Source organism: Callospermophilus lateralis, chromosome 1 (assembly GCF_048772815.1).
Source record: "Callospermophilus lateralis isolate mCalLat2 chromosome 1, mCalLat2.hap1, whole genome shotgun sequence".
In the NCBI taxonomy this organism is placed as follows: domain Eukaryota; kingdom Metazoa; phylum Chordata; class Mammalia; order Rodentia; family Sciuridae; genus Callospermophilus; species Callospermophilus lateralis.
Genome location: NC_135305.1, coordinates 222240982 through 222263835, shown reverse-complemented (window position 1 = coordinate 222263835; position 22854 = coordinate 222240982). Strand labels below are relative to the sequence as shown.

The 22854-nt window shown below is 63.0% G+C and overlaps 2 protein-coding genes across 7 annotated transcripts; both read right to left on the bottom strand.

Annotated features, from left to right (window-relative positions):
• Positions 1–3: 3 nt before the first annotated feature.
• On the bottom strand, positions 4–12348 carry Plin4 (perilipin 4). Of its 2 annotated transcripts, none has more exons than XM_076851277.2 (7): positions 12084–12348; positions 11584–11731; positions 10751–10827; positions 4474–8521; positions 4196–4383; positions 3035–3121; positions 4–2962 (listed from the first exon to the last, which is right to left on the bottom strand). In XM_076851277.2, exons 1-7 carry the CDS (start codon positions 12132–12134, stop codon positions 2633–2635), a joined length of 4929 nt encoding a protein of 1642 aa, XP_076707392.2. In that variant the 5' UTR covers positions 12135–12348; the 3' UTR covers positions 4–2632. The 2 variants fall into 2 exon arrangements, with proteins under 2 accessions (XP_076707392.2, XP_076707401.2); XM_076851286.2 differs by having other exon boundaries at positions 10751–10812.
• Positions 12349–15160: 2812 nt separating this feature from the next.
• Positions 15161–22658, bottom strand: Plin5 (perilipin 5). Of its 5 annotated transcripts, none has more exons than XM_076851224.2 (9): positions 22570–22658; positions 22088–22198; positions 21758–21839; positions 20870–21065; positions 20024–20106; positions 19351–19531; positions 18475–18674; positions 16417–16527; positions 15161–16080 (listed from the first exon to the last, which is right to left on the bottom strand). In XM_076851224.2, exons 3-9 carry the CDS (start codon positions 21815–21817, stop codon positions 15547–15549), a joined length of 1365 nt encoding a protein of 454 aa, XP_076707339.2. In that variant the 5' UTR covers positions 21818–21839; positions 22088–22198; positions 22570–22658; the 3' UTR covers positions 15161–15546. The 5 variants fall into 5 exon arrangements, with proteins under 5 accessions (XP_076707339.2, XP_076707380.2, XP_076707360.2 ...); XM_076851265.2 differs by having other exon boundaries at positions 22088–22139; positions 22570–22653; XM_076851245.2 differs by lacking the exon at positions 20024–20106.
• Between the last annotated feature and the right edge of the window lie 196 nt (positions 22659–22854).

Genomic DNA, 22854 nt, shown 5'->3' with positions numbered 1-22854 from the left:
GGGTTTTTTAATGAAAAAAGATTGCTTTTATTGACTTGGTTTTCCAGCATCACTGGTGGGTGAAGCGGGGCCCAGGGCCAGGGAGCAGTTTGCAGCTGTCAGAGGCCCTTAGGGGACAGAGGGTCAAGCTACTGGGCCACCATGAGCAGTGAGAGTGACTGTTCTTGCAGTACCTCAGGCCCCATGGTGCTAGTGGCAAAGGAGGCTGGATGGAGCAGGGCCTCCAGGAGAGGAGGAGAAACGAGGCTCTGAACTCCACAGCTCAGACAGAGGCTGCTGGGTGGCTCTTCCTGCCTTTGGCAGCCTGGTGCGGGCAGGCCAAGCAGGAATAGCGGTGGCTCAGAGGGCAGAGTGCAGAGTACACCTTCCCTGAATGTCTCAGCTTATGTGCCCTGACTCTAGTGTGTCTGTCGCCCCTAGGCTGTAGGAGGCTTCAGCGCTCCCAGGCATTGGGGCCTAGAGGGTGCTGCAGTTGTCTCCTCTATTGAGCTTTTACCCCGCATGAGCCTTGGTGTGGGCCTCCCTGCTCGTGCCAACTGCGTTGCCAGCTCCTGTGAGCTTGGCATGTGGCCCTCCTCACGGGTGCAAGAGGGTGACCCCACCTCATGACTCTACTGTATGGACACCTGTTACTTGGTAGTTCTTTCAACAGTGGCTTCTAGTGTTTGTCCCCTGCCTGTGATGACCAAGTTCCCCTATCCAGATGGGAAGTGGGTGTGGTCTGCAGGGAGGAACTCCTGAGCCTCAGACCCAGGTTTGGTTTGGATGGACCTGATGTCCTGGCCCCACCGTCTAGTGACTGCATGTGGAACAGACAGAAGGAGCCTTGGCAGAGCTGGCTGGGCACTCAAGAGTAGCCCTGTCATCTGAGGCACAGCTTCTCCAGCTTAGAGCTAAGCTGATGTGACCTGGCCCTGCACTACTCCAGGCATCCACGGTGACCCTTGGGCGAAGCAGCTCACCCATCCTGCACTTGCTGGAGCTCAAAGGACCCGGGTTCTTTTCTGAGAAGATGGTGCTTAAAAAAAGAAATGCAAGTTTCCATGTAGCATGGTCATCACTGTGCTACAGGGTTCTGGGAGGAGAACAGGTCTCTGGTCACTGGCTTTCCATGAGGCAGCTGCTCCCCGCTGTAGCAGTGAGTGGGGCCCAGCAGCAAGGAAGCTCCTGGCTCATGGACACCCTGAGTGTCCCCATCTCTGGGCACTCGGGGCAAGGAGAGGAGAGGGTTAGAACTGGAAAGCGGGCTGGTTGGTCACCTGTCAGTTTTTCTGATCGATGCAGCTCTAATGTCCTCATCCCCCTCTCAGGGTCCCCCTGAAGATCAAGGGGAGTATGGCTAGGGAAGAAGGGGTCTCCATAGTTATCACCCAGGCAGACCTTGGCCTAATCCAGATCTCAAAGCATGCTGAGCAGGCTCTGTCAGGCTCCGTCCCCTCTGTTCACACTTTTGCTTGGCTGCCTCAGCCCTGCCTCCTCAAGGACCAGAGGACTGTGGGTAAGTGGCCAGAGACAGGAAGTAGCTTGGTTTGTCACTTCCCTCACCCAATAGTCAAGCCAGTGCAAAGCTGTGGAGGTGACTCTGCTGGCTGGCAGCAGCTTTGTCCTCAGGAAGCCCTTTCTCAGCCTCACTGGGTGCTAGCAGAGGTGGCGAGCGTCTGCCTCAGGGTGGCTGTGGTATTCTAACACAATTCTGCAACAAGGGAGCAAGGTTCTCAAGACACCTTACGTATGCGGTATGGGGGTGCACCTGTCGCCTAGGTAGGAAGCTGAGGCAGGAAGATCTTAAGTTCAAGGCCAGCCAGGACAACTTAGCCAACCCTATCTCAAAATAAAAGGACTGTGAGCGGAGCTTAGCAGTGGGGCACTTCTCTGGCATTTGGGAGGTCTTGGGTTCCATACCCACTACTGGGTTGGGGGGACCATATGGGTCGGGTATGGTGGCCACACCTGTAATCCCAGCAGCTCAGGAGGCTGAGGCAGGAGGATCACAAGTTCAAAGCCAGCGCCAGCCTTTGCAAGTTAGTGAGGCCCTAAGCAACTCAGTGAGACCCTGTCTCTAAATAAAATATAAAAAAGAGGCTGGGGATGTGGCTCAGTGGTTAAGTGTCCCTTGCTAGGTTGAATGGTTCAATTCCTGGTACCAAATGACAAAAAAAGACAGTGAGGTTGCTTAGGGCTTTGGGATTGCTTTCAGAGCCAGGTGGTCGTGGGAGCCACCCGTAAGACGATAGCCGTGGAGCCACATTGAGGGCCTAGAAGAGCCCCCTAAAGATAAGGAGTCTGCAGTGGGACAAGTGGAGCGCACCTTACACTGGGCGTGTTTCCATTCTCCTAATTGACGTGCTCACTGAAGGGCTTCAGGCCGGGCCCTGGTCAGCGGTCTGAGGGAGCCCAGCTCCTAGGTCAGGAGAGGGGAGAAAGGAGTGGGGACACAGGCCTAGGCCCTGGAACATGGTGGCTGAACTCAGACAGTTGCGTGCCCTATGACTCCTGTTTCGGCCAGCTCTAGCCTGCAGGGCCCAGGGCTCTGAGGGACCAGAGCTGGATTTGGGGCCAGGAGGAGGCTCTGAGCGTGGCTCCCTGGGCAGTGCAAGCAGTAGGAGACATCTGTGCTCTGGTCTGCAGATGCCTATGGCTGCCCACCAGGGACCAAGGCGAAGGGCCCCACCAGCCAGCCAAGCGGGGGCCTGTGCTGCAGGCCATCCAGCACCTGGTCCAGCCCCTGCCATGCCTGGCTCACTCCTGCTCGGCTCTGGGCCAGGCGCTCGGCTGGCAGCTCCCCAACCGACCCAGCCGAGGACACGATGCCGTAGAGCTCACAGAGGCTGTGCCGCACCTGCCCGACCTGCTGTTGGAGCCCGGCCGGCAGGCCCTGGAGGCTGGAGGCCAGACCGCTGGAGGCTGTGTGCAGCTGCCTGAGGAGGGTGCACACCCTGGACAGAGCCGCTGTGTCCTGCGCCTGTGGGAGGAAGGAGCACGGTGAGCGGACCCAGGGCCAGGCAGGAGGGGGTCCACCCAGTACCAGACACACCTCTTGGGGACCAAGATCTTCTGCTCTGGCACTCGATCCCTGGTCCAGGAACAGCTGTCCTTGTGGAGCCTTCATGGCCTTCTCAATCTAGAAAGAGAGACGCACTGGGGACATGATGGTGCCTTGGCTGGGACTGGGGACATTCATAGGGTGCTGGCCTTAGAGTCTCACAACCAGACCTTCCCCATGGCCCTGCAGGAGTGCCATGAGCAGTGGGCTCCTCTGTGTTGAGGACACAGTCCCCTCCCCTGAGGTGCTCAGGTGGACTGCCAGTGGGATCATGGCACACCCAGCCCAGGACCCTCCACGGCTTCCCTTCGGGGAAAACCCAAGTCCTCACTAGGCCCGTGTGGTCTAGCCTCAGGGACATCTGTGGCCTTATCCCCACCAACACCCCATCATTCTCTCTGCAGGGGTCACTCAGGTTCCTATCTGTCCCTTGACCCCTCCCAGCATGCTCTGGCCTCAGGGCCTTGACACCTGCTGCCCACTCAGCCCTGGCATACTCCTCCAGGCTGCCTCTGGGTGAGCCCTCCCTGCCCACTGCGGGAAGTGGCTCTGTCCCTTCCTGTCACTAACTGTCCATCACTGTCCTTCACTGGGTGTTTCTTACCTCATTGTTGGTCGCTGTGTCCCCAGCACATACACCCGGCCCTCCCAGGACCCATCGTCCTGTCCCGCACAGGGCCTTCCCTCCAGCCTTCCCTGCAGTGAGACTGAGCCTGCTGCTCCTGCAGAAGCCTCCAGGGCCAAAGCCAGTCTCAGGGTTCAGTGCCCAGCTGCCCAGCACCCTGCTTTCCTCCTGTTGTCACCAGGGCCTTCCGTCCTCACCCACACACCTTTGGGTGCTCCACATTTGCAGTACACCCAGAGCCCAGCTGCTCCAGCTGTACCAGCCTGTGGCGCCCCTCCCAGCTTCCCACTGCACCACTGTGCCCAGCTCCTGGCACGTGCCCACCCAGGTTGCTGTCCTGCTGTCTCTGTCCTCTCCAGGCTTTCACACTGCCACCTTGTTGGCCAGAACATGCCTCAGAGGGACACCCCACCACCTGCTCTCTGCACAGCATGGCCTGGGCCTAGTGTGGAGGCCCCGTGGATGCCTTGACACAGGGGCATTTGAGGGGTCTGGGGGCAGGGGGCCCGGGAGGGGGAGTCTCTTACCACCTGGAAGGAGTCCTGGAGCTGAGCCAGTGTGTCCCTGGCTTGGAACTGGTTGTGCTGCAGGTGGCTCAAGGCATGTTCAAAAGCCCGCTGGCGGAAGCCCGGGGCCAGGTCACCGAGGCGGACAAAGTAGCTTCCCTGGTCAGCAGAGAGCACCCGGGGCCCCGGCCCGGAGGCCGCCAGCTGAGCTGGAGGGGAAGAAGCCTTCAGCCCAGGCCGTCCTGCAGGGTGGCTGGGCGCCCGGGGCAGGGGGACAGCCCTCCCACGGCCCCACTCACCTTGCTCCTCGGAGCTCATGGGGTGGAAGATCTCCCCCAGCCCCTCCAGCTCGTCCCGAAGCGCGGCGAAGCCAGTGGTTCCTTGGCACACAGCTGAGGCCCTCTGCTGCCCCGCGGCCGCCGCCTCCCTCAGGGCCCCGGGGGTGAGGTCAGCGACATCAGGCACCAGGGCCGTGGTGACACCTGTGGCTTCCCCAGCAGGCTCCCAGCCAGTTCCAGGGGGATCTGGGAGGTTGAAGACCCTGGAGGACAGGGCCTCTGGGGGGGTCAGAGCGGTGTGCTGGCCACCTGGGTCTGTAGCGCTGTAGCTAACAGGTCCACCCCAGCCCTCGGCCTGGGCCCCAGGACACCAGCTTCGGCTACTGCTGAGACTGGTGTGGGCAGCACCCGAGGCCGCATTCCCTGCCCTGGCCAGCCCAGCAGGACCAGCTTGAGCAGTGCTGGTCAGTGCAGTGGTGCTGGGGTCCAGGGCCCCCTGCATGGCTCCTTGGGCCAGGCTCACCACATGGGTGACTTCACCACAGACAGTGTCGTTGGTGCCGGGCAGCGTGGATTTGGCGAAGCTCATGCCAGCCTCAACAGTGCCTTTGGCCACATTGGCTGCCCCTGTGAGCCCGGTGGACACAATGTCCTTCGCACCCAGGACCACAGATTTCGTGGAGTCCAGGCCCCCCTGAACTACCTCTTTGGACACAGTCATGGCCCCGGTCACCCCACTGCAGACGGTGTCCTTGGTGCCCATCAGCATGGTCTTGGTGGTGTCCAGGCCCCCGTGGACAGTTCCTTTGGCCACATTCACTGCCCCGGTGAGTCCAGATGTCACTGTATTTTTCGTGCCTGTGAGGACAGCTTTTGACGTGTCCAGGCCCCCCTGGACAGCTCCTTTGGCCACATCCATCGCCCCCGTCACCCCACTGCAGATAGTGTCCTTAGTGCCCATCAGCACATTCTTGGTGGTGTCCAGGCCAGTCTGGACGGTTCCTTTGGCCACATTCACTGCCCCAGTGACCCCAGTGGACACTGCGTCCTTGGTGCCAGTCAGCATGGTCTTGCTGGTGTCCAGGCCCCCCTGGACTACCCCTTTGGCCACATTCACGGCCCCCGTCACCCCACTACATAGAGTGTCCTTGGTGCCCATCAGCACAGTCTTGGTGGTGTCCATACCGGTCTGGACAGTTCCTTTGGCCACATTGACTGCCCCGGTGAGTCCAGATGTCACTGTGTTTTTGGTGCCTGTCAGGACAGCTTTTGACGTGTCCAGGCCCCCCTGGACAGCTCCTTTGGCCACATTCACTGCTCCCATGAGCCCAGTGGACACTGTGTCCTTGGTGCCAGTCAGCACGGTCTTGCTGGTGTCCAGTCCAGTGTGGACGGCCCCCTTGGCCACGTTGACTGCTCCTGTGAGCCCCGCAGACACAGTGTCTTTGGTGCCCAGGAGCACAGATTTCGTGGTGTCCACGCCCCCCTGGACAGCTCCTTTGGCCACGTTCACGGCACTGGTCACCCCACTGCAGACGGTGTCCTTGGTGCCTGTGGCAATATTCTGGGTCGTGCTCAGTCCAGTTTGTATGGCCCCTTTGGCCATGTTCATAGAGCCCATGACCCCTGTGGACACTGCGTTTTGGGTGCCTGTGAGGACAGCTTTTGACGTGTCCAGGCCCCCTTGGACAGCTCCTTTGGCCACATTCACGGCCCCAATGAGCCCAGTGGACACTGTGTCCTTGGTGCCCGACAGCACGGTCTTGGTGGTGTCCAGGCCCCCCTGGACAGTTCCTTTGGCCACATTCACGGCTCCGGTGAGTCCAGATGTCACAGTATTTTTGGTGCCTGTGACGACAGCTTTTGTTGTGTCCAGGCCCCCTTGGACAGCTCCTTTGGCCACGTTCATGGCCCCAGTGACTCCACCATAAACGGTGTCCTTGGTGCCCGTCAGCATGGTCTTGGTGGTGTCCACGCCAGTCTGGACGGTTCCTTTGGCCACATTCACTGCCCCCATGAGCCCAGTGGACACTGTGTCCTTGGTGCCAGTCAGCACGGTCTTGCTGGTGTCCAGTCCAGTCTGGATGGCCCCCTTGGCCACATTGACTGCTCCTGTGAGCCCCATGGACACAGTGTCTTTGGTGCCCAGGACCACAGACTTTGTGGTGTCCACGCCCCCCTGGACAGCTCCTTTGGCCACATTCATGGCCCCCGTCACCCCACTGCAGACAGTGTCCTTGGTGCCGGTCAGCACGTTCTTGGTGGTGTCCATGCCGGTCTGGACAGTTCCTTTGGCCACATTCACTGCCCCCATGAGCCCAGTGGACACTGTATTTTTCGTGCCTGTGAGGACAGCTTTTGACGTGTCCATGCCCCCCTGGACAGCTCCTTTGGCCACATTCACTGCCCCGGTGACTCCACCACAAATGGTGTCCTTGGTGCCCATCAGCACATTCTTGGTGGTGTCCACGCCAGTCTGGACGGTTCCTTTGGCCACATTCACTGCCCCCATGATGCCAGTGGACACTGTGTCCTTGGTGCCCGTCAGCACGGTCTTGCTGGTGTCCAGGCCCCCCTGGACTACCCCTTTGGCCACATTCACGGCCCCCGTCACTCCGCTACATAGAGTGTCCTTGGTGCCTGTCAGCACGGTCTTGGTGGTGTCCATGCCGGTCTGGACAGTTCCTTTGGCCACATTGACTGCCCCCGTCACTCCGCTACATAGAGTGTCCTTGGTGCCTGTCAGCACGGTCTTGGTGGTGTCCATGCCGGTCTGGACAGTTCCTTTGGCCACATTGACTGCCCCGGTGACTCCAGATGTCACTGTATTTTTGGTGCCTGTCAGGACAGCTTTTGACGTGTCCAGGCCCCCCTGGACAGCTCCTTTGGCCACATTCACTGCCCCCATGAGCCCAGTAGACACTGTGTCCTTGGTGCCAGTCAGCACGGTCTTGCTGGTGTCCAGTCCAGTCTGGACGGCCCCTTTGGCCATGTTGACTGCTCCTGTGAGCCCTGCGGACACAGTGTCTTTGGTGCCCAGGAGCACAGACTTTGTGGTGTCCACGCCCCCCTGGACAGCTCCTTTGGCCACGTTCACAGCACTGGTCACCCCACTGCAGACGGTGTCCTTAGTGCCTGTGGCGATATTCTGGGTCGTGCTCAGTCCAGTTTGTATGGCCCCTTTGGCCACGTTCATAGAGCCCATGACCCCTGTGGACACTGCGTTTTGGGTGCCTGTCAGGACAGCTTTTGATGTGTCCAGGCCCCCCTGGACAGCTCCTTTGGCCACGTTCATGGCCCCCGTCACCCCGCTGCATACAGTGTCCTTGGTGCCGGTCAGCACGTTCTTGGTGGTGTTCATGCCGGTCTGGACCGTTCCTTTGGCCACATTCACTGCCCCCATGAGCCCAGTGGACACTGTGTCCTTGGTGCCGGTCAGCACGTTCTTGGTGGTTTCCATGCCAGTCTGGACAGTTCCTTTGGCCACATTCACTGCCCCCATGAGCCCAGTGGACACTGTGTCCTTGGTCCCCGTCAGCACGGTCTTGGTGGTGTCCAGGCCCCCCTGGACAGTTCCTTTGGCCACATTCACTGCTCCGGTGAGTCCAGATGTCACTGTATTTTTGGTGCCTGTGAGGACAGCTTTTGACGTGTCCAGGCCCCCCTGGACAGCTCCTTTGGCCACGTTCATGGCCCCCGTTGCCCCGCTACATACAGTGTCCTTGGTGCCCATCAGCACATTCTTGGTGGTGTCCATGCCGGTCTGGACAGTTCCTTTGGCCACATTCACTGCCCCAGTGAGCCCACTGGTCACTGTGTCCTTGGTGCCAATGACCACGGCCTTTGAAGTGTCCAGGCCTCCCTGGACAGCACCTTTGGCCATGTCTACTGCCCCCATGACCCCGCTGGAGAGCACCTCTTTGGTGCCTGTGAGTGCTGACTGTGTGGTGTCCAGGCCTCCCTGGACCACGCCCTTAGCTGCATCCATCACACTGGCCACTCCGGAGGAGATGGCCCCCTTGGTCCTGGTCATCTGGGAGCCTGCCAGGGCTTTGGACTCTGACATCAGCTGAAAAGAAAGAACACAAGTGGTCAGCAGAGTTGGGGTGCTGCACCCTGGAGCTCACCGTCCTCCCTTGGCAGCAGGCCCTGCGGCGGCTGCAGGCACCAGAGCCCTGCTCCCTGGAAACACTGCCCCGTTCCACCGGACACACTGGCCCTTTGTCAGCCACGTTAGCCCCGGTGTCCCAGGGCAGGCTCGTGAGCCCGGTGTCACAGTGCGCTAAAGGTCTTTTCCAGTTATTCCCAACGCCCCATTCAATAGTGTCCCCATTGGTGGCTCTCGCATACTCGCCAGGGTCCCAGGCCTCAGGCTCGGCCATGTCACGAGGGTCCCTGTGCTGTGCTCACCTGTTGTATTCTCTGGCAGATTTCCAGCCTGGCTTCCCAGCAGCAGTGGAGAAGGCAGATTGGTTTTGGGGGTTTTGTTTGTGATTTTGGTATCAGGGATTGAACTCAGGGGCTCTCAACCACTGAGCCCCATCCCCAGACCTTTTTGTATTTTATTTAGAGACAGGGTCTCACTGAGTTGCCTCAGCCTCCTGAGTCACTGGGATTACAGGTGTGTGGCACTGCGCCTGGCGGCAGATTGCTTTTTGAAAATTGAACAAACTCGAGTAAAAGAAGCAAATCAAGATTTAGAAGAGTAATAACCAGAGTAGAGGCACTATTGGGTTGGAGACAGAAGGTCTTGGTGACCTGAATCAGTTTTGGCCTCCAGAAGGGCAGATTTCCGTAGGCTCCCCAGGACACTGGGTGGCAGGCTGGTGCTCACCACCTTCAGGAGATAACGGTAAGCGTGTGCCTACCCTCACCCCCGGCCCCGGTACTGGGGACTGAATTCCGGGGCCCTCGACCACTGAGCCCCATCCCCAGTCCTTTTGGCATTTTAGAGACAGGATCTCACTGAGTTGCTTAGTGCCTCGTTTTTGCTGAGGCTGCCTTTGAACTCCCAATCCTCCTGCCTCAGCCTCCTGAGCTGCTGGGATGACAGGTGTGTGCCACCGCACCTAGCCCAAGCATGTGCTTTTTAATTCAACAGGTCTCAACTGGGGAGGTCCTGCCTGCTGGGACACTTGTGGTGTCATGACTCGGGTGTGCTGGCCTGGCGGGGATAGAGGCCAGGGATCCTGCTCAGCACCCTGCAAGGCCAAGACAGCTGCACTGCAGGGAAGGAGCTGGCCCCGGTTTCCATGGTTACTAGGCTTGAGAAGCTGACATTCTCTTCTCCACACTTGGCTCTGCCCACAGTTAGCTCAGGTGCCCACCTTGGCTCTGAAACAACTGGGTTTGAGTCAGCTCTCTCCTGTACTTGAGATGTGACCTGAGACAAGCCACAGTCCTTCTCTGAGCCCGAAAAATGGTGATTACAATGGCATCTCCTTCAGGAATGGTGAAGGAGATGAATCAGGGCACCTTAACCCTTGGAACCAGTAGGTGCTCAATTGATGCAGAGGGGTGTGACCTCTGCTGCTGAGTGTATATTTTGTTTGTTTTTGGTGCCAGAGAATGAACCCAGGGCCACTTACCACTGAGCCACCTCCCCAGCCCCTTTCATATTTAGAGACAGGGCCTCCCTGAGTTGCTGAGGCCGGCTCTGAACCCGCGATCCTCCTGCCTCAACCTCCCAAGCCACTGGGATTACAGGTGTGGCCCCATGCCCGGCTGCCAGGTGTGTTGGGACTGGGGCTCAAGACCCTTCAGGGGTGAGCCCAGCACTTCTTGGCCCTCTGAGGTCCCGGATCTGGCAGATGAGCAGAGCGGGGAGTCATGGAAAGCTCTAGACTGGGACCTGTGCTGGGGAGATGGGTGCCAGGGCTTGGCTGTCCTGCTGTGACTTTCAGCTTGGCCAGGCCTCAGGGACTCTGATACCACAGTGGACCCCCTTTCTAGGATGAGGGTGAGGTGGCATGGGTTATTGAGCTTGAGACTGCCAAAGGTCCAGACACGGCCTGCCACACCCTGCTGTGTGACCTGCGGGTGGCTCAGCACCTCTGTGTTGCCTTCCCTGAGGGGCGGACGACTCAGCCTGGTGAGCACAGAGCATGGTGCTGTTTGGCTGCATGCCGGGTGGAGCCCGTGCCCGTTCCACAGGCGTGGAGACAGCCCAGAGGGGAGGGGGCCATGCGGATCCCCCAGCAGGACCCGCAGGGGCGTGCCTGTCTCCTCCCTGTCCAGGGTGGCAGGAATGGGACACCCAGAAGAGGCCCCAAGGCTTCAGCCCGCCCGCCCCTCTCACCTTTTCTGGAGGCTGCTGCAGTCCCTCTGTACCCCTGGGCACCTGTGCTGGCTCCGTGGCCACTGCGGGGACAGAAGCTGTCAGGGAGGGTGTGGGACGCTGTAGGGATCAGCTGCCCTGGAGCCTGTTGCATAATTTCCCAGCACAGCCCAAAAGGTCAGGAGTGTCCCAGCCATCCGGCCAGGGACAGCAGGAGGTGACATCGAGGGTCCAGCCAGGCTCAGCCACTCACCCCTGCAGGGTCTCCCTGCCCCCTGCAGTGCATTGCCCTGGAGCAGGACTCGGTGGGGTCCTCGGCTGGCCCCAGCCCAGCTCCGGGCCCACACAGCCCTGGCCGCCCCTGCCCCGCCCCTGGCAGCTGCCAGCCGTCTGTTGGCCAAGGTATGTGAGGCACAAGTCAGCTGCCCGGGGCCCTGGGCCCACAGCGAGGCCCAGCCCTGGTGGCCACCCCAGCCCTGGGTTCCCTCAGCAGCTGCTCTGCGTGTCCTGGGCCTGCCCGGAGTGTCCCAGCTGACTCTTGGGACAAGGAGACCCAGGCTGTGTGGCCCCAGGGAAGCTGCTGCCCTCTCTGGGAGCCAGGATCGCAGTCCTCCAGGAGCTCAGATGGGCAGAGACCCCGGCCTTTCCCACAGGACACCAGCAGCCGGGTGGGAACCCAGAGCGTGGGGCCTGCGAGAGCGTGCTGTCCCCACGCTGTCTGTGCCCCCACGGCCAGCTCGCTTCCCGTCCTCACGCCTGTCTGGCCGCCTGTGGGGTCTGGGACGCAGCAGTGCCTTTGGGGGCTCCCTCTGTCTGGGCCGACTCAGACCCCCACCCCACCACCGTCCACTCACCCTGAGCCTGAGGCTGGGTGGCCTCAGGGGCGGGGGCGCCTGTGGTGCTGGCTGCTGGCCGGCTCTGTCTGCCGGAGCCGTGGGCGCTGGCCACCAGGTTGCGGGCGGAACTGAAGCCAGGCAGGGACCCGAAGAAGCTGCTCAGGGTCTGCGGGGAGAGGCAGTGTGAGCTCGGCCGCCCGGGGACCCCTGGCCCCACCCCGCCTTTGCTCCAGTGACCTTGGGCGTCTGCGCAGCAGCGGGCAGACACAGCCTGCCCCGTGGACAGAGCGGACTTGGCCACCGGAATGCCAAGGCCACCGCTTGCTGCTGCCCTCGCACAGACGGGGAAACTGAGGCCGGTGGGGTGGGGCTCACCTGGGTCACCCCATGGGCAAGGCATTGGAGGCTGTGACGCCCTCAGGCTTCTCCAGCCCTCCCGCCCCACGGGGGCCTTGCCCGGAGCCGAGGACACCTTGGAGGCTGGAGTCCCCAGGCCAGGCAGGATGTGCCCCCCTTACCTTGCCCTTGGACTTGGGGGGGTCCTGTCTCCCTTCCTCTGCAGCAGACATGGTGACGGTCTCCACAGCTGGAAGGGACAGAGAAGGAGCGGGAACAGGGTCCTCGTGGCCCTGCTGAGTGGTCCGGCAGCTCCTGCGCCCACCTGCAGCCCGGTCACGGCGCAGGAGGCGGCTGACCTAAGTGCGCGAGGCTCCCACAGGGTGACAGGCTGCAGCTGGCAGCTGCCTGAGCTCCCTGTTCCCAGGCCTTATAGGGTCTGGGGCGGGTGCTGCCGGGCCAGCAGAGGCAGGCGGCCAGTGGGACTGGGGGGGGCAGTCACATGCCTGCCTGTGGGCCCGGCGAGGGCTCAGGGCCCAGCACCTTTCCCCTGCTCTCAGCACAGGCTGGTGACTGTGCCCATGGCCCCCGCCCGCACCAGGCCAAGTGCCTCAGGGGCCGCTGGGCTCCCCTCCCAGGCCCCAGGGAACCCACTGCCTGCCCTCTGCCTCCATTTCCACCCACCAGATGGACATAGCTCAGGTCCTGCCCCCCTTGGCTAGCTACCATATTGGTGACTCGGATTCCCCCACCCCCAGCGCCCCACTGTGCCCGCAGGTGGCCTCCCTGCCTTGTCCCCCCCCCTCACTCCCCTGCTCCAGCCACACAGGCGCCTTGCCATGAACATGGCACACCAGGTGTGGCCCTGCCCCAGGGCCCTTGCACAGCTGTGCCCTCTGCTGGCGCACCTTCCCCAGACACCCACTTGGCTGCCTCCATCCCTCCCCTCTGCCAGGCCTGTTTTGTCTCCCATCGAGTGCCAGCACCTAGAACAGTGCCTGGCACACGTTTGACACTTGGGAAACTTTGGGGCCCATCAGGCTGGTGCTGAGCAGGAAGCAAGGTCACACCTGTGACCTCTCCACCCCAGTACTGGCACCCCACGAGCACTCGCTTAGCAAGAGCAGGGGTGTCCTGACAAGGGAAGGGACGTGTCCCTTTCTAGCAAGGACTTGGGTCAAAATACAGACCAAGATGGAGCGGAGCAGAGCTGGAGGTGCCCTAGGAGCTGGCTGGGCTCCTAGGAGGAGGTGTCGTGGGCCTGAGGCCACAGGGCCAGGAAGTGACAGAGAGGATTCGGACAGTCTCGGGTCCCACGCGCCAAGTGGGCTACGGGTGGACCAAGGGGGCCAGCAAAGCACAGCGCTAACACTCGCCCTCCCTGGGCGTCCCCTGCCCACCGCTGGGACCCCGCCAGGATGGGATCCCAGCCTCAGCGCATCCAATCCGCTCCGGCCGAGCTGGGAGGAGGCAGGGTCTGGCCTCTTGGCCTGGTGACCCCAGGCCGTCTCCTTGGAATCAGCAAAACAGTCTGGACATAGAGGGGTGCCCCACTCCCTCCCTCCTCAGGAGGCTTGTGCTTCCAAGGGTGGCAGGAGGGCCCCAGACGTGCCCTTCCCTTTCCCAAAGGCAGCCTCCGCCAAGTGGGCGAGAGAAAGCCAGTAAAAACGATGATGGACACCCCTGTGAAGTCCCCCTCCTCTGCCCACAGCCCCCGAGGTCTTGCCCAGAGTCCTGGGTCCCCTCCCTGGCTCCTCTCCCCACCCTCCTTCATGGGGGCTCCCTGCTGCTCCTCCAACCTGTCAGGCTTGGTCCAGTCCCAGGGCCTCTGCACAGGCTCTGGCTCCACCCAGGCCACCTTTTCCCCAACCCCTTATCTCCATGCCACCTCCTCAGAGCAGCCTCCGTAAGCTTCCCCAACTTAAAATATTCACCCTTTTGTACCGCCCCCCCACCCCTCCCCTTTCATTTTTCCCATCTATTAACACTAAAATCACTTGTTTTCCTCCTCATTATCTGTCTCCCATACTGCACTGTAAACTCCCAGAGGACATGATACTGTGTCCCCAGGGCAGAGAAGTGCCTGCACACAGCAGGCACTCAATAAGTGCTTGTTGAAGGATCCAGCAATCGAGTGCATGGGTCTTTACTGGGGTGGGTACAGCTGCCACCCCTTCGCTCCCGGCTCCCAGAGAAGAGGCTCAGGGACATCCCTTGCCCTTGTAGCTGGCGGCAAGTTGGGACCCAACCCAAGTGGCAGGGTAGCCTTGACCACTCTCTCCCCTCTCTTCCGCCCACCCACTCAAAAGTGACTCCCTGTCATGCCTCTGCCAGGGCTGGTCCCGGTACCAGAATGCCCTTCCCCGGCCTGGGCACCCCTCACCAGGCCTGGCCCTGCAGCATGGCAGCCTGGTGTGGGAGGGGCCGTGGCCCAGGGCCAGGCAGGAGTCCTGGCCTCTCCTAGCTGGCTGGGGGTGGAGGAGGGCCTGCCCAGTGGGTGCAGCCCGCAAGGCTTCCTGGAAGAGGCACAGCTGAGGCTGGAGGGTGGGCAACACATGTCCTAGAGTCAGGCAGGAGGGTGGCAGGGCACCCGGGAGGTGGGCACAGCTTCCCCAAAGGCCCGGAGGTGGACACAGACCAGTGTCAGAGAGTGAAGCTGGATGGTGGGTCTGAGAGCCACAGGGAACATGGAGATTCCAGAGCAGAGGCCGGAGGCCAATTGGCTGGCGGGAGGGGTTGGGCTCCCAGAGCCATCCTCGGGACAGGCACCAAGGAAGCCAGGGGGCAGCCTGATCTCACCAAGCCACATGGTGGTTTCCCAACACCCTTCCAGCCACAGGGGAGTCAGAGGGGCAGCCAAGAATGGGGTCAGGAGATGGAAGGGCCCCCAAGATTGGCTGTGGCCTTGCCCTGCCTGTCTCCCCCACCCCACCAGCGCAGCAGGGGACACAACCATGCCAGCCCAGCAGGTCAGGGGAGCGGAAGAGGGGCCTCCTCATCCGCTTCCTTCTCTTAGGTCTTTCTCCCTGCGGTCTCCAAGAAATTTATTTATACTAAGGTGAGAAGGGCTTCCCCCTAGGCGGTGTGCCGAGGCCCAGCTGGCTCAGGCAGCAGGCTCCACACACAGGGAGGTACCACTCCTCTGTGGCCCCTAATGCTGACTTGAGGCCGCTACCCTCGTGTCCTGCGGTCCCATTCTTCTGAGGCCCCTGTACCCTGGTTCTGAGGCCCATCCACCAGGTACAGAGGCCCTGGACCCTTGGACAACGCGAAGCGTCTTTATTCTGGAGAGCAAACGACAAAGCACCTGGGTCTGGTGGGCTGAGTGGGCGCAGCTGCATCTCTGGAGACCCCTCAGTGTGGGATGACCAGTCTGGAGGACAGGGGCTCCCTTCCAAAGCCTTAAGGACACCATTGGGCAGAACGTCCTTCCCAGGGGATTCTGAGCAGCCCTGGGGGCTGGGGCAGGACAGGGCGGTAAAGAGCTGAGGATGGCTTTAGAGGCTTTGCGGCCACGCCCCTGCCTAGGCCGCGCGATCCCCAGGGTCCCCGCCTGTCAAAGGTCCCAGCTACGCCCAGGCCGGGCAAGGCCGTTGGCGCGGGCTCTGGCCACCAGGGGGCAGCAGAGGCCGGCCCCGCCCTGGGCTAGAAGTCCAGCTCCGGCATCAGTGTGTGCTTGACCTGGCGCCGGGGGGCCTCGGGCTCCTCCACGCCGGCGCCCCCGGGGAGGCCCGTCCCGTCGCCGTGCTCGGCCTTCCAGGCTCTCTGCTGGGCCGGCCAGTCCATGTGCGCCCAGCGCGGGTCGGGGTCGCCCACCACCTCGTCCACCCAGTCCTCCAGGCCAAGCAGGGGCTCGGACCGCTCCATGAGGATGGGCGCGAAGGGCCCCACGAGCCAGGGCAGCGGCACGGTCTGCACCACCAGCTCCAGCAGCTCGTCCACGCAGGCATGGGCCCTGGCCACACGGCCCCGACCCTCGGCCAGCGCGGCCGCCGGCACGTCCCCAAAGGAGCGGGCGTCGGAGAAGGCGGCCTGCAGGGCGTCCACGCTGCGCCGCACCTCCGCCACCTTCGCCTGGGCGCTGGCGGGCAGGCCCCGCACGCTGGCCTCGAGCGCCTCCACCGTGCTCCGCAGCTCCAGGGTCAGGCTGCGCGACAGCACCAGGGTCTCCAGCTCCGCCTGCAGAGGGCGGGACCTCAGGGGCCTGGCCACGCCCGGGGTGGGGTCCCTCTGGCCCTCAGTGGACCTGGAGTGGGGCTGGGGACTTCAGTCTCCGCCGTGCAGACACAGGGCTACTGAAACCCCGCTGGGCCTCAGTTTCTCTCTGTGACACACAGTAGGGCCGCTGCCCCGTCTGGGTTATCCCCAGGGTCCCCCAACCAGCTGACCTCAACCTTGGTTTAGGCAGCTCAAGACTGGCTCCTGGCCGCCCATAATCGTTCCAGAAACCCACGTTCCCTGCAGCCTCACCTGTCCCCCACCTGTCCCCCACCAGCCCCCCTCCCCCCTCCTCACCTGGCTGCGCCTGCGTCCATTCTCCAGGGGACGCTGGTCCTCCCACTGTGCCGTCACCTTCCCAGGCTGGGCTGCAGGGGAGGGGCCGGCCCCGCTCTGCGATCGGTGGATCTGCAGGGATGGAGGCCGGGGCTGAAGGATCTGGGTTGGGGGCTTGAGGACCTGGACTAGCCTCAGTGAGCACTTAGTGGGCACCATCTGGATGCCACCTCCAGGTCTGAGGATCTGGCAGGCCAGCCTGCCCCCCCACCTCACTGCCCCTCAGGACCCACCCTCCCGCAGCTCCACAGCTGCCCCGGCTCTTGGACACACTGGTCCCTGCTCCCCTCCCGTGCTCCCTCGGGCTGGCAGACCCCTGGGGTTCCAGGCACACATCATGGCCTGAGGCGGGGCACTATGCTTTCAGCGTCAAGGACAGGGCGTGCCCAGAGGGCTGCTGGGGACCCACGTCCCACAGAGGTGCAGCCGCACACCTGCGCGGGGGCAGGACAGCACCCGGCAGAGCGGGGCCTGGGTCCACCCCAGCACTGCCAAGGAAAGTAGGTGGAAGCAAACAAGGTCCCAGTGCCTCTGGAAGTCACCGGCCTCTTTTTCCGCAGGACGGAGACCCCGGGGCACTCGACCACTGAGTCACGTCCTCAGCCTTTTTAAGTTTTTAGTTAGAGACAGGGCCTCGGCGAGAGGCTTTGACCTCTTAACCTCCTGCCTCAGCCTCCTGAGCCGCTGGGATGACAGGCATCTGTCACATCGGGAAGGCACCTTGAGGACGCTGCGCTGAGGGAAAGGGCCAGACACCGCGGGTCCTGTCCACCCACGTAGCTAAGCAGTAGAGCTCTGGCCTAGCAAGTGGGAGGCCCTGGGTTCGATCCTCAGCACCACATATAAATAAATAAATAAAAAGAAAGGTATTGTGTCCGACTGCAACTGAAAAACAAATATTTAAAGAAAAAGAAAAAATTGATTTGGGACAGGAGTGAAGCGCGGGCCTTCAGAGCCACAGACAGGACGCGGCATGTGGACGGGGGCAGGGAGGGGGCAGGAGCTGGTGCTTCATGGGTGGTTAAAGGGGCAAGTCTCCTGGCATGCTTTGGAGCCACAGCACGCCGCTTCCCACGGTGGGCAAGCTGCGCGGGTGGCGGCACACGGCACACAGCTGACTTCCCCATGTGTATCCAGTAAGCCTCAACTATGTGCTGCTGCCAGGGATGGGCCAGCCAGTGTTGCAGCAAGGCCCACAGTTGGTGCTCAGTAAACACCACTGAGTGGCTGAGCAGGGCAGGTCCCTGTCCTCAGAGCTCTCAGTCTGGAGGGGAGATGTCAAAACCCAGTAAGTGACGAGGCAGGTCACATGGTTATCCAGAAGCCAGGTGTGACAAGGCAGGAACTGAAGTGCCCCAGGCAGAGGGCGCAGCTTGTGCCAAGGCCCTGGATCAGGAGGAGCCTGCCCTGTTGGCTGGAGCAGAGGGAGGGAGGAGAGGAGGCCGGAGGGACCCGGGATTGCACAAGGCTTCGTGGGCCACAGGGAGGACTTGGACGTGGATCCCAAAGGAGGTGGGAGCTATGGAGGGCTGGGGGCAGAGGAGGGAGGGACACGGTGCCCACAGTGCCCTCTGGGGGTCACTGTGGGGAGGACAGGCCGTGAATGAGGGGAGGGGCTCAGGAGCCAGGCGGGTCCAGATGGAGCTGGAGCCTTGGAAGGGGGACCAGAAGCCAGTGGCCCCGTGAGCCAGCCCCGGACAGTCTGGCTGATGTGTTGGACTCCGGAGGGGAAGCGGGGGCCTGGGGTCCTCCCAGGTGGGGTCCTCCCAGGTGGGGTCCCGAGCCCCTGAGGTGGAGGAGCAGGTATCTCTCGGGAGGGGAGGAGGAGCCCTGTGAACAAGAGGGCGGGGCGGGGAGGGCAGGCCCTTCCTCCCGAGCTGCCCTGGGAAGTCCAGCCAGCGCTCATCCTCGGGGCCTCCGCAGCCCGCGCTGGGGCCCAGCTACCGCCTCTCGGATGCGCCCGGCTCAGCCCACGCCCGCTGGGGGCACCGCGGACGGGAGCAGGGGGAGGGCGCTCACCAGCTCCAGGGCCTCCTGCAGCTGGGCCAGGGTGTCCTGGGCACGGAGTCGGCTCTGCCTCAGTTTCCCCAGGGAGTGCTCATAGGCCAGGTGGCGGATCTTCGCTGACAGGGAGCCCAGACGCACGAAGTAGCCCTGCTGCCTCCTCTGGTCCTCCAGGGAGCCCACCTCTGGGCTCTGGGCCTCAGCTGCCAGAGCCGCTAGAAGACAGGACAGGGACAGGGTCAGCGTGGCTGCCTCCCAAAGCCAGCATCTCTCTACTGTCAGCCCACGTCACAGAGGGGCACTGAGGCGGGAGGCAGACCATCACACCCAGGCCGCTGCCTCCCGACTAGCCAGACGCCTCTCCAGGGCCGGTCCGCACCCAGGCTGCCCACTAGGCCTCGGCCTCTCTTCCCAGGGGCGCGGCCCGCGTACTCTGCTGTGCCCAAGAGAGGACTTGAGAAGAATCGTCTCCAGGTCGACGACCCCAGACAAGACAGGAGGCTCGGGGACAGTGGGGCTGGGGACCCTGTCCACAGGACGAGTGCTTGAGCCTGTGCCTGCTTCCCCAAGACAGAGACAGGAGCGGTGCGCCCCCTCTGCTCGCTGGGTGCTGGGGAGGGGGCACACGGCCACGGAGACCAGTTCCGAGGCTCGAGACCCTGGTCCTCAAGCCTGTAAGCCCGAGATGCCCCGCTGGGGTCTGGGTGTCCTTCTGCAGAAGGACAGGCCGAGGGTCCACTGAAGGGGGCTGGAGGGTCAGGCCTGGGTTCGAGTTTCCTGCTGACCCACTGTGTGTCCTCGGGCCAGTCCCGGACCTCTCTGATCTGGACACTGCGGAGAGGCTCGCTGGGCCTGAAGGTCAGGGGGAGCTGGGGAGGGTGCTGGCCTCACCGAGCTCCTCCTCCGACATGGGCAGGAAGTGGTCCACCAGCTCCTCAGACTTGCCCAGCACAGTGTCCAGGGCGTGGCTCACAGAGCGCTTCAGCTCCACACTCCAGCGGCGGCTCCGCCAGGCCAGGTCCACCACGCCTGTGACACTACTAGCCACCGCGTCCTTGGCCGAGGTCACCACCTGGTGGGAGGGGCCCCACTGCAGGTGCTGCCCGTTGCCGGTCCTGTCCCCTGCCTCAGACTCCTGACCCTGTGCCTCACTTTCCCTCTATAAAACGGAAAGTGAGGTCCGTGGGTCCGTGGGCGGTCACCAGCACCCACGGGCAGCGTGTGAGTTGGTGCTGATCACTGACTATTTCATCTGGCTGGTCTTCGGGAACTGGGTTGAACTCAGGGGCACTCGACCTCCGAGCCACTCCGCAGCCCTGTTTTGTGTTTTATTTAGAGACAGGTCTCACTGAGCTGCTCAGGGCCTCACTAAGAGGCTGGCTCCAGCCTCCTGCCTCAGCCTCCTGAGCCGTGGGATGACAGGCCTGCACCACGGCACCTGCGGTTAGGGCCTGTTTTCGCTCTGGAGGGAGCAGGAGTCGGACTGTGCTCCGGGGCGGCACCCGCCTCCTCCCACTCTGCTCTGGCCCAGCCCACGCAGCCCCGGGTCCTGTGGTCTGGGTACCGCGTCTGAAGGTTGCTGGAGAAGGGGCAGCTTCTCCTCCAGTTTGTCCAGGCCCCTGCAGGCGAGGTCATTCACTGTGGCCACTGAGGGGAGGGGTGAGGAGAGAGGGACACAGGCAGGGATGCAGAGGGAGGGCGAGCTAGAGGGGAGCGATGGGGGAGGTGGGGGACACAGGAGGGGGGAAGAGACCTAGAGAGATAAAGCTGAGAGGCCCAGCTGGGGGGACAGCTGTGCAGGCCCCGAGACAGAGAGCCCAGAGATGCCGGGTGGGCATCAGGCCTGTGGGACAGGGACCTGGAGGAGGAGCCAGTGGCTGTCTCCCAGGGAGGGTGCAGGAGGGCCACCAGGCAAGGCCCGCCTCCCTGGCCCTGGCTCTCCCCCTGCCCCGCCCCTCAGCCCCAAGGTGACTTCTCAGCAATGCCCAGCGGCCAGCCCAGGGCCACAGCAGGAGAGGAGCTGGGGACCCAGGCCGGGGCCGCCGCTTCTGGCTCACATGGGGGGCAAGGGGTCTTTCTGCCCGTCACCAAGATGGACCCCTGAGCTGGTGACAGGAGCCTTGGAGATGTGGGAGGTGGCGGCTGGGCCGAGGCTGTGGGGCTCAGGACAGGGGAGGAGAGGCCAGGGGACAGAGGTGGACAGACAGTGGCCGCGAGGCATGGGGGGGAGGAGGGGAGGAGGACAGGAAGCAGGAGCTGGGGGGGAGGGGCCACAAGGCACCAGGTGGGCCGAGGGAGGTCACGTGAGGGGACAGGCAGGCGGCACATCAGAGGCAGCAGGGTGGCGGACAGCCAAGGAGGGACCCCTGTTCAGGGGACAGCCCAGGGCACGTCCTGCGGAGGGACTCACGCTGAGGCTGCAGGCGGTCCAGCAGCGGCTGCGCGCGGCCCAGGGCCTGGCTGGTGAGGCCCCCCAGGCAGTGCTCGGCCAGGTGGCAGGCGGAGCCCAGCAGCGGGTGCCTGTCCTTGGCAGCGCTGTAGGCCCCAGAGATGGCTGTGCACGCGGTCCTGACCAGGGGCAGTGCTGCCACCCGCTGCACCACGCTCTGTGGGAAGGGGTGCCGTCAGGGGCCCAGGGGACAGGGCCCAGCCACCCCATAGCCCACGTCCCCTCGCCGGGCCAGGCTGAGGGACGGGATGGGAGTCAGGGAGAAGCCTGGCGGCCCCCTGGGGCGCCAGCCTTGGTTCTCAGGAGCACCCAGAGTCCTGTGTGTTCCTGGCGGGCACTGGCGGGCACGAGGACCCAGGCGTCAGAGCACCGCCCCCGACACCTCGGCCCAGGTGCGGTTCTGGTGGGCTACTGCGGAGCTGTGTGAGCTCAGGCAAGTGACCTGCCTGCTCTGAGTCTCGGTTTCCCCATCTGTAAAGTGGGTTTCCAGGGCAGTGGGTGGTGTTCGACCGCGAGCATGGGGACTGGCCAGTATGATATCCTGATGGCTGCATTACTGTTACTGTTGAGAGTGACAGTGGACACAGGCAGGAAGGGGCAGTAGGGATTCAGAGTGGACGAGGGACTGCGCTGGCCAGGGCCAGTGTCCTGGGAGATGGTCCCTGGCCAGGACCTCCTCACAGCCTCGGGAACCAGCAGGCTGCACCAGCCTCTCCGTGGCTCTCAATGTGCCCAGAATTGTGTTCTCCCAGTGAGGGCAGGGCTGGGACATCTGCCTGAAACCGCCCGGGAAGTACTGTCCCCCTTCCCTCCCTGAGCCCCTGCTCCACGGAGGGGGCAGCCCCTCACCTGCTGGTCCTGCTCACACAAGTTGGGCTGGGGAGCCTGAGAGGCCTCATCCTCAGACATGGCTGCTGCGAACAGGGTCACCCTGGGGGCAGGACAGAGTGAGGGGACTCCTGCATGCCAGCCCTCCCAGCTCCTGCCCTCCCTGAACTCGCAGAGCTGGGGTCCTGTCCACCCGGGCTGTGGCTTGGGCCAGTGGCTTTCCCTCCCAGGGTCCATGGAGTGGGTGTCCTGCAGGGCACAGACAACGCATAAACCCATGGGCGCTCAGTGAACTGCCACTGGTGACAGCCTGGGCTGGAGAGACAGACTTGGCCCGAGTCCTGCCATTACCTGCTGTGTGAGCATGGGCAAGGTCCTTCGCCTCTCTGAGCTGTTTCCTCTTCTGTAAAATGGGGGCGATCCCTACTGCCCCTGCCAGGGACAGACCTGCCCAAGCAGCCCCTACACACGCGGGCAGAGGTACAGGTGGTAGCTGCAGGATCCGGATCCGCCCACAGTCCTTTGGCAGCCGGGGGCAGGGTGCCCGGGCTGCAGGCAACAGGTCCCCTCTGCGCCCAAGGTCACTCAGCAGGGTCACAGCTCGACCTCAAACTTCAGACTGGCCACTTGCGGCTCTTTCCCCTGTTGCCACCCCGGCGCCCTCTGATCCCTGGTTCCCTCCCAACTGGGTCCTGAGCGTGGGCCAACTGGGCCAAGGGTCTCAGCCACCTGTTCTGGCCCATCGAACCCCTGCCACACCGCCGCACCCTCTCCAGCCACCGACTGGGGGTCCCGAGCCTGGGGGACTCCGGAAAGCAGGCCGCAGCACTCACCTGGTCGCTCGCAGCCTGGGACCTGAGCCAGGTGCCTCCAAGGACCCCAGTCCCGGCTCGAGTCTCGGGCCGCAGTCTCCGCTCCCGCCGGCCCCGCCCGCCTTATAGCTGCTCGGAGGCGGGGCCTCTTGGAACCGACCAATAGGGAGAGAGCACAGAGCACAGGGCAGGTCCATGGGCGGGGCTCCAGTCTACCCTCCTGGGCTCCTCCCCTCGCCTAGCGCTCTGAGGTTGCCATAGTAATCCAGGGACGCCAGGTGCCCAAGGATTGAGCTACTGGCCTTG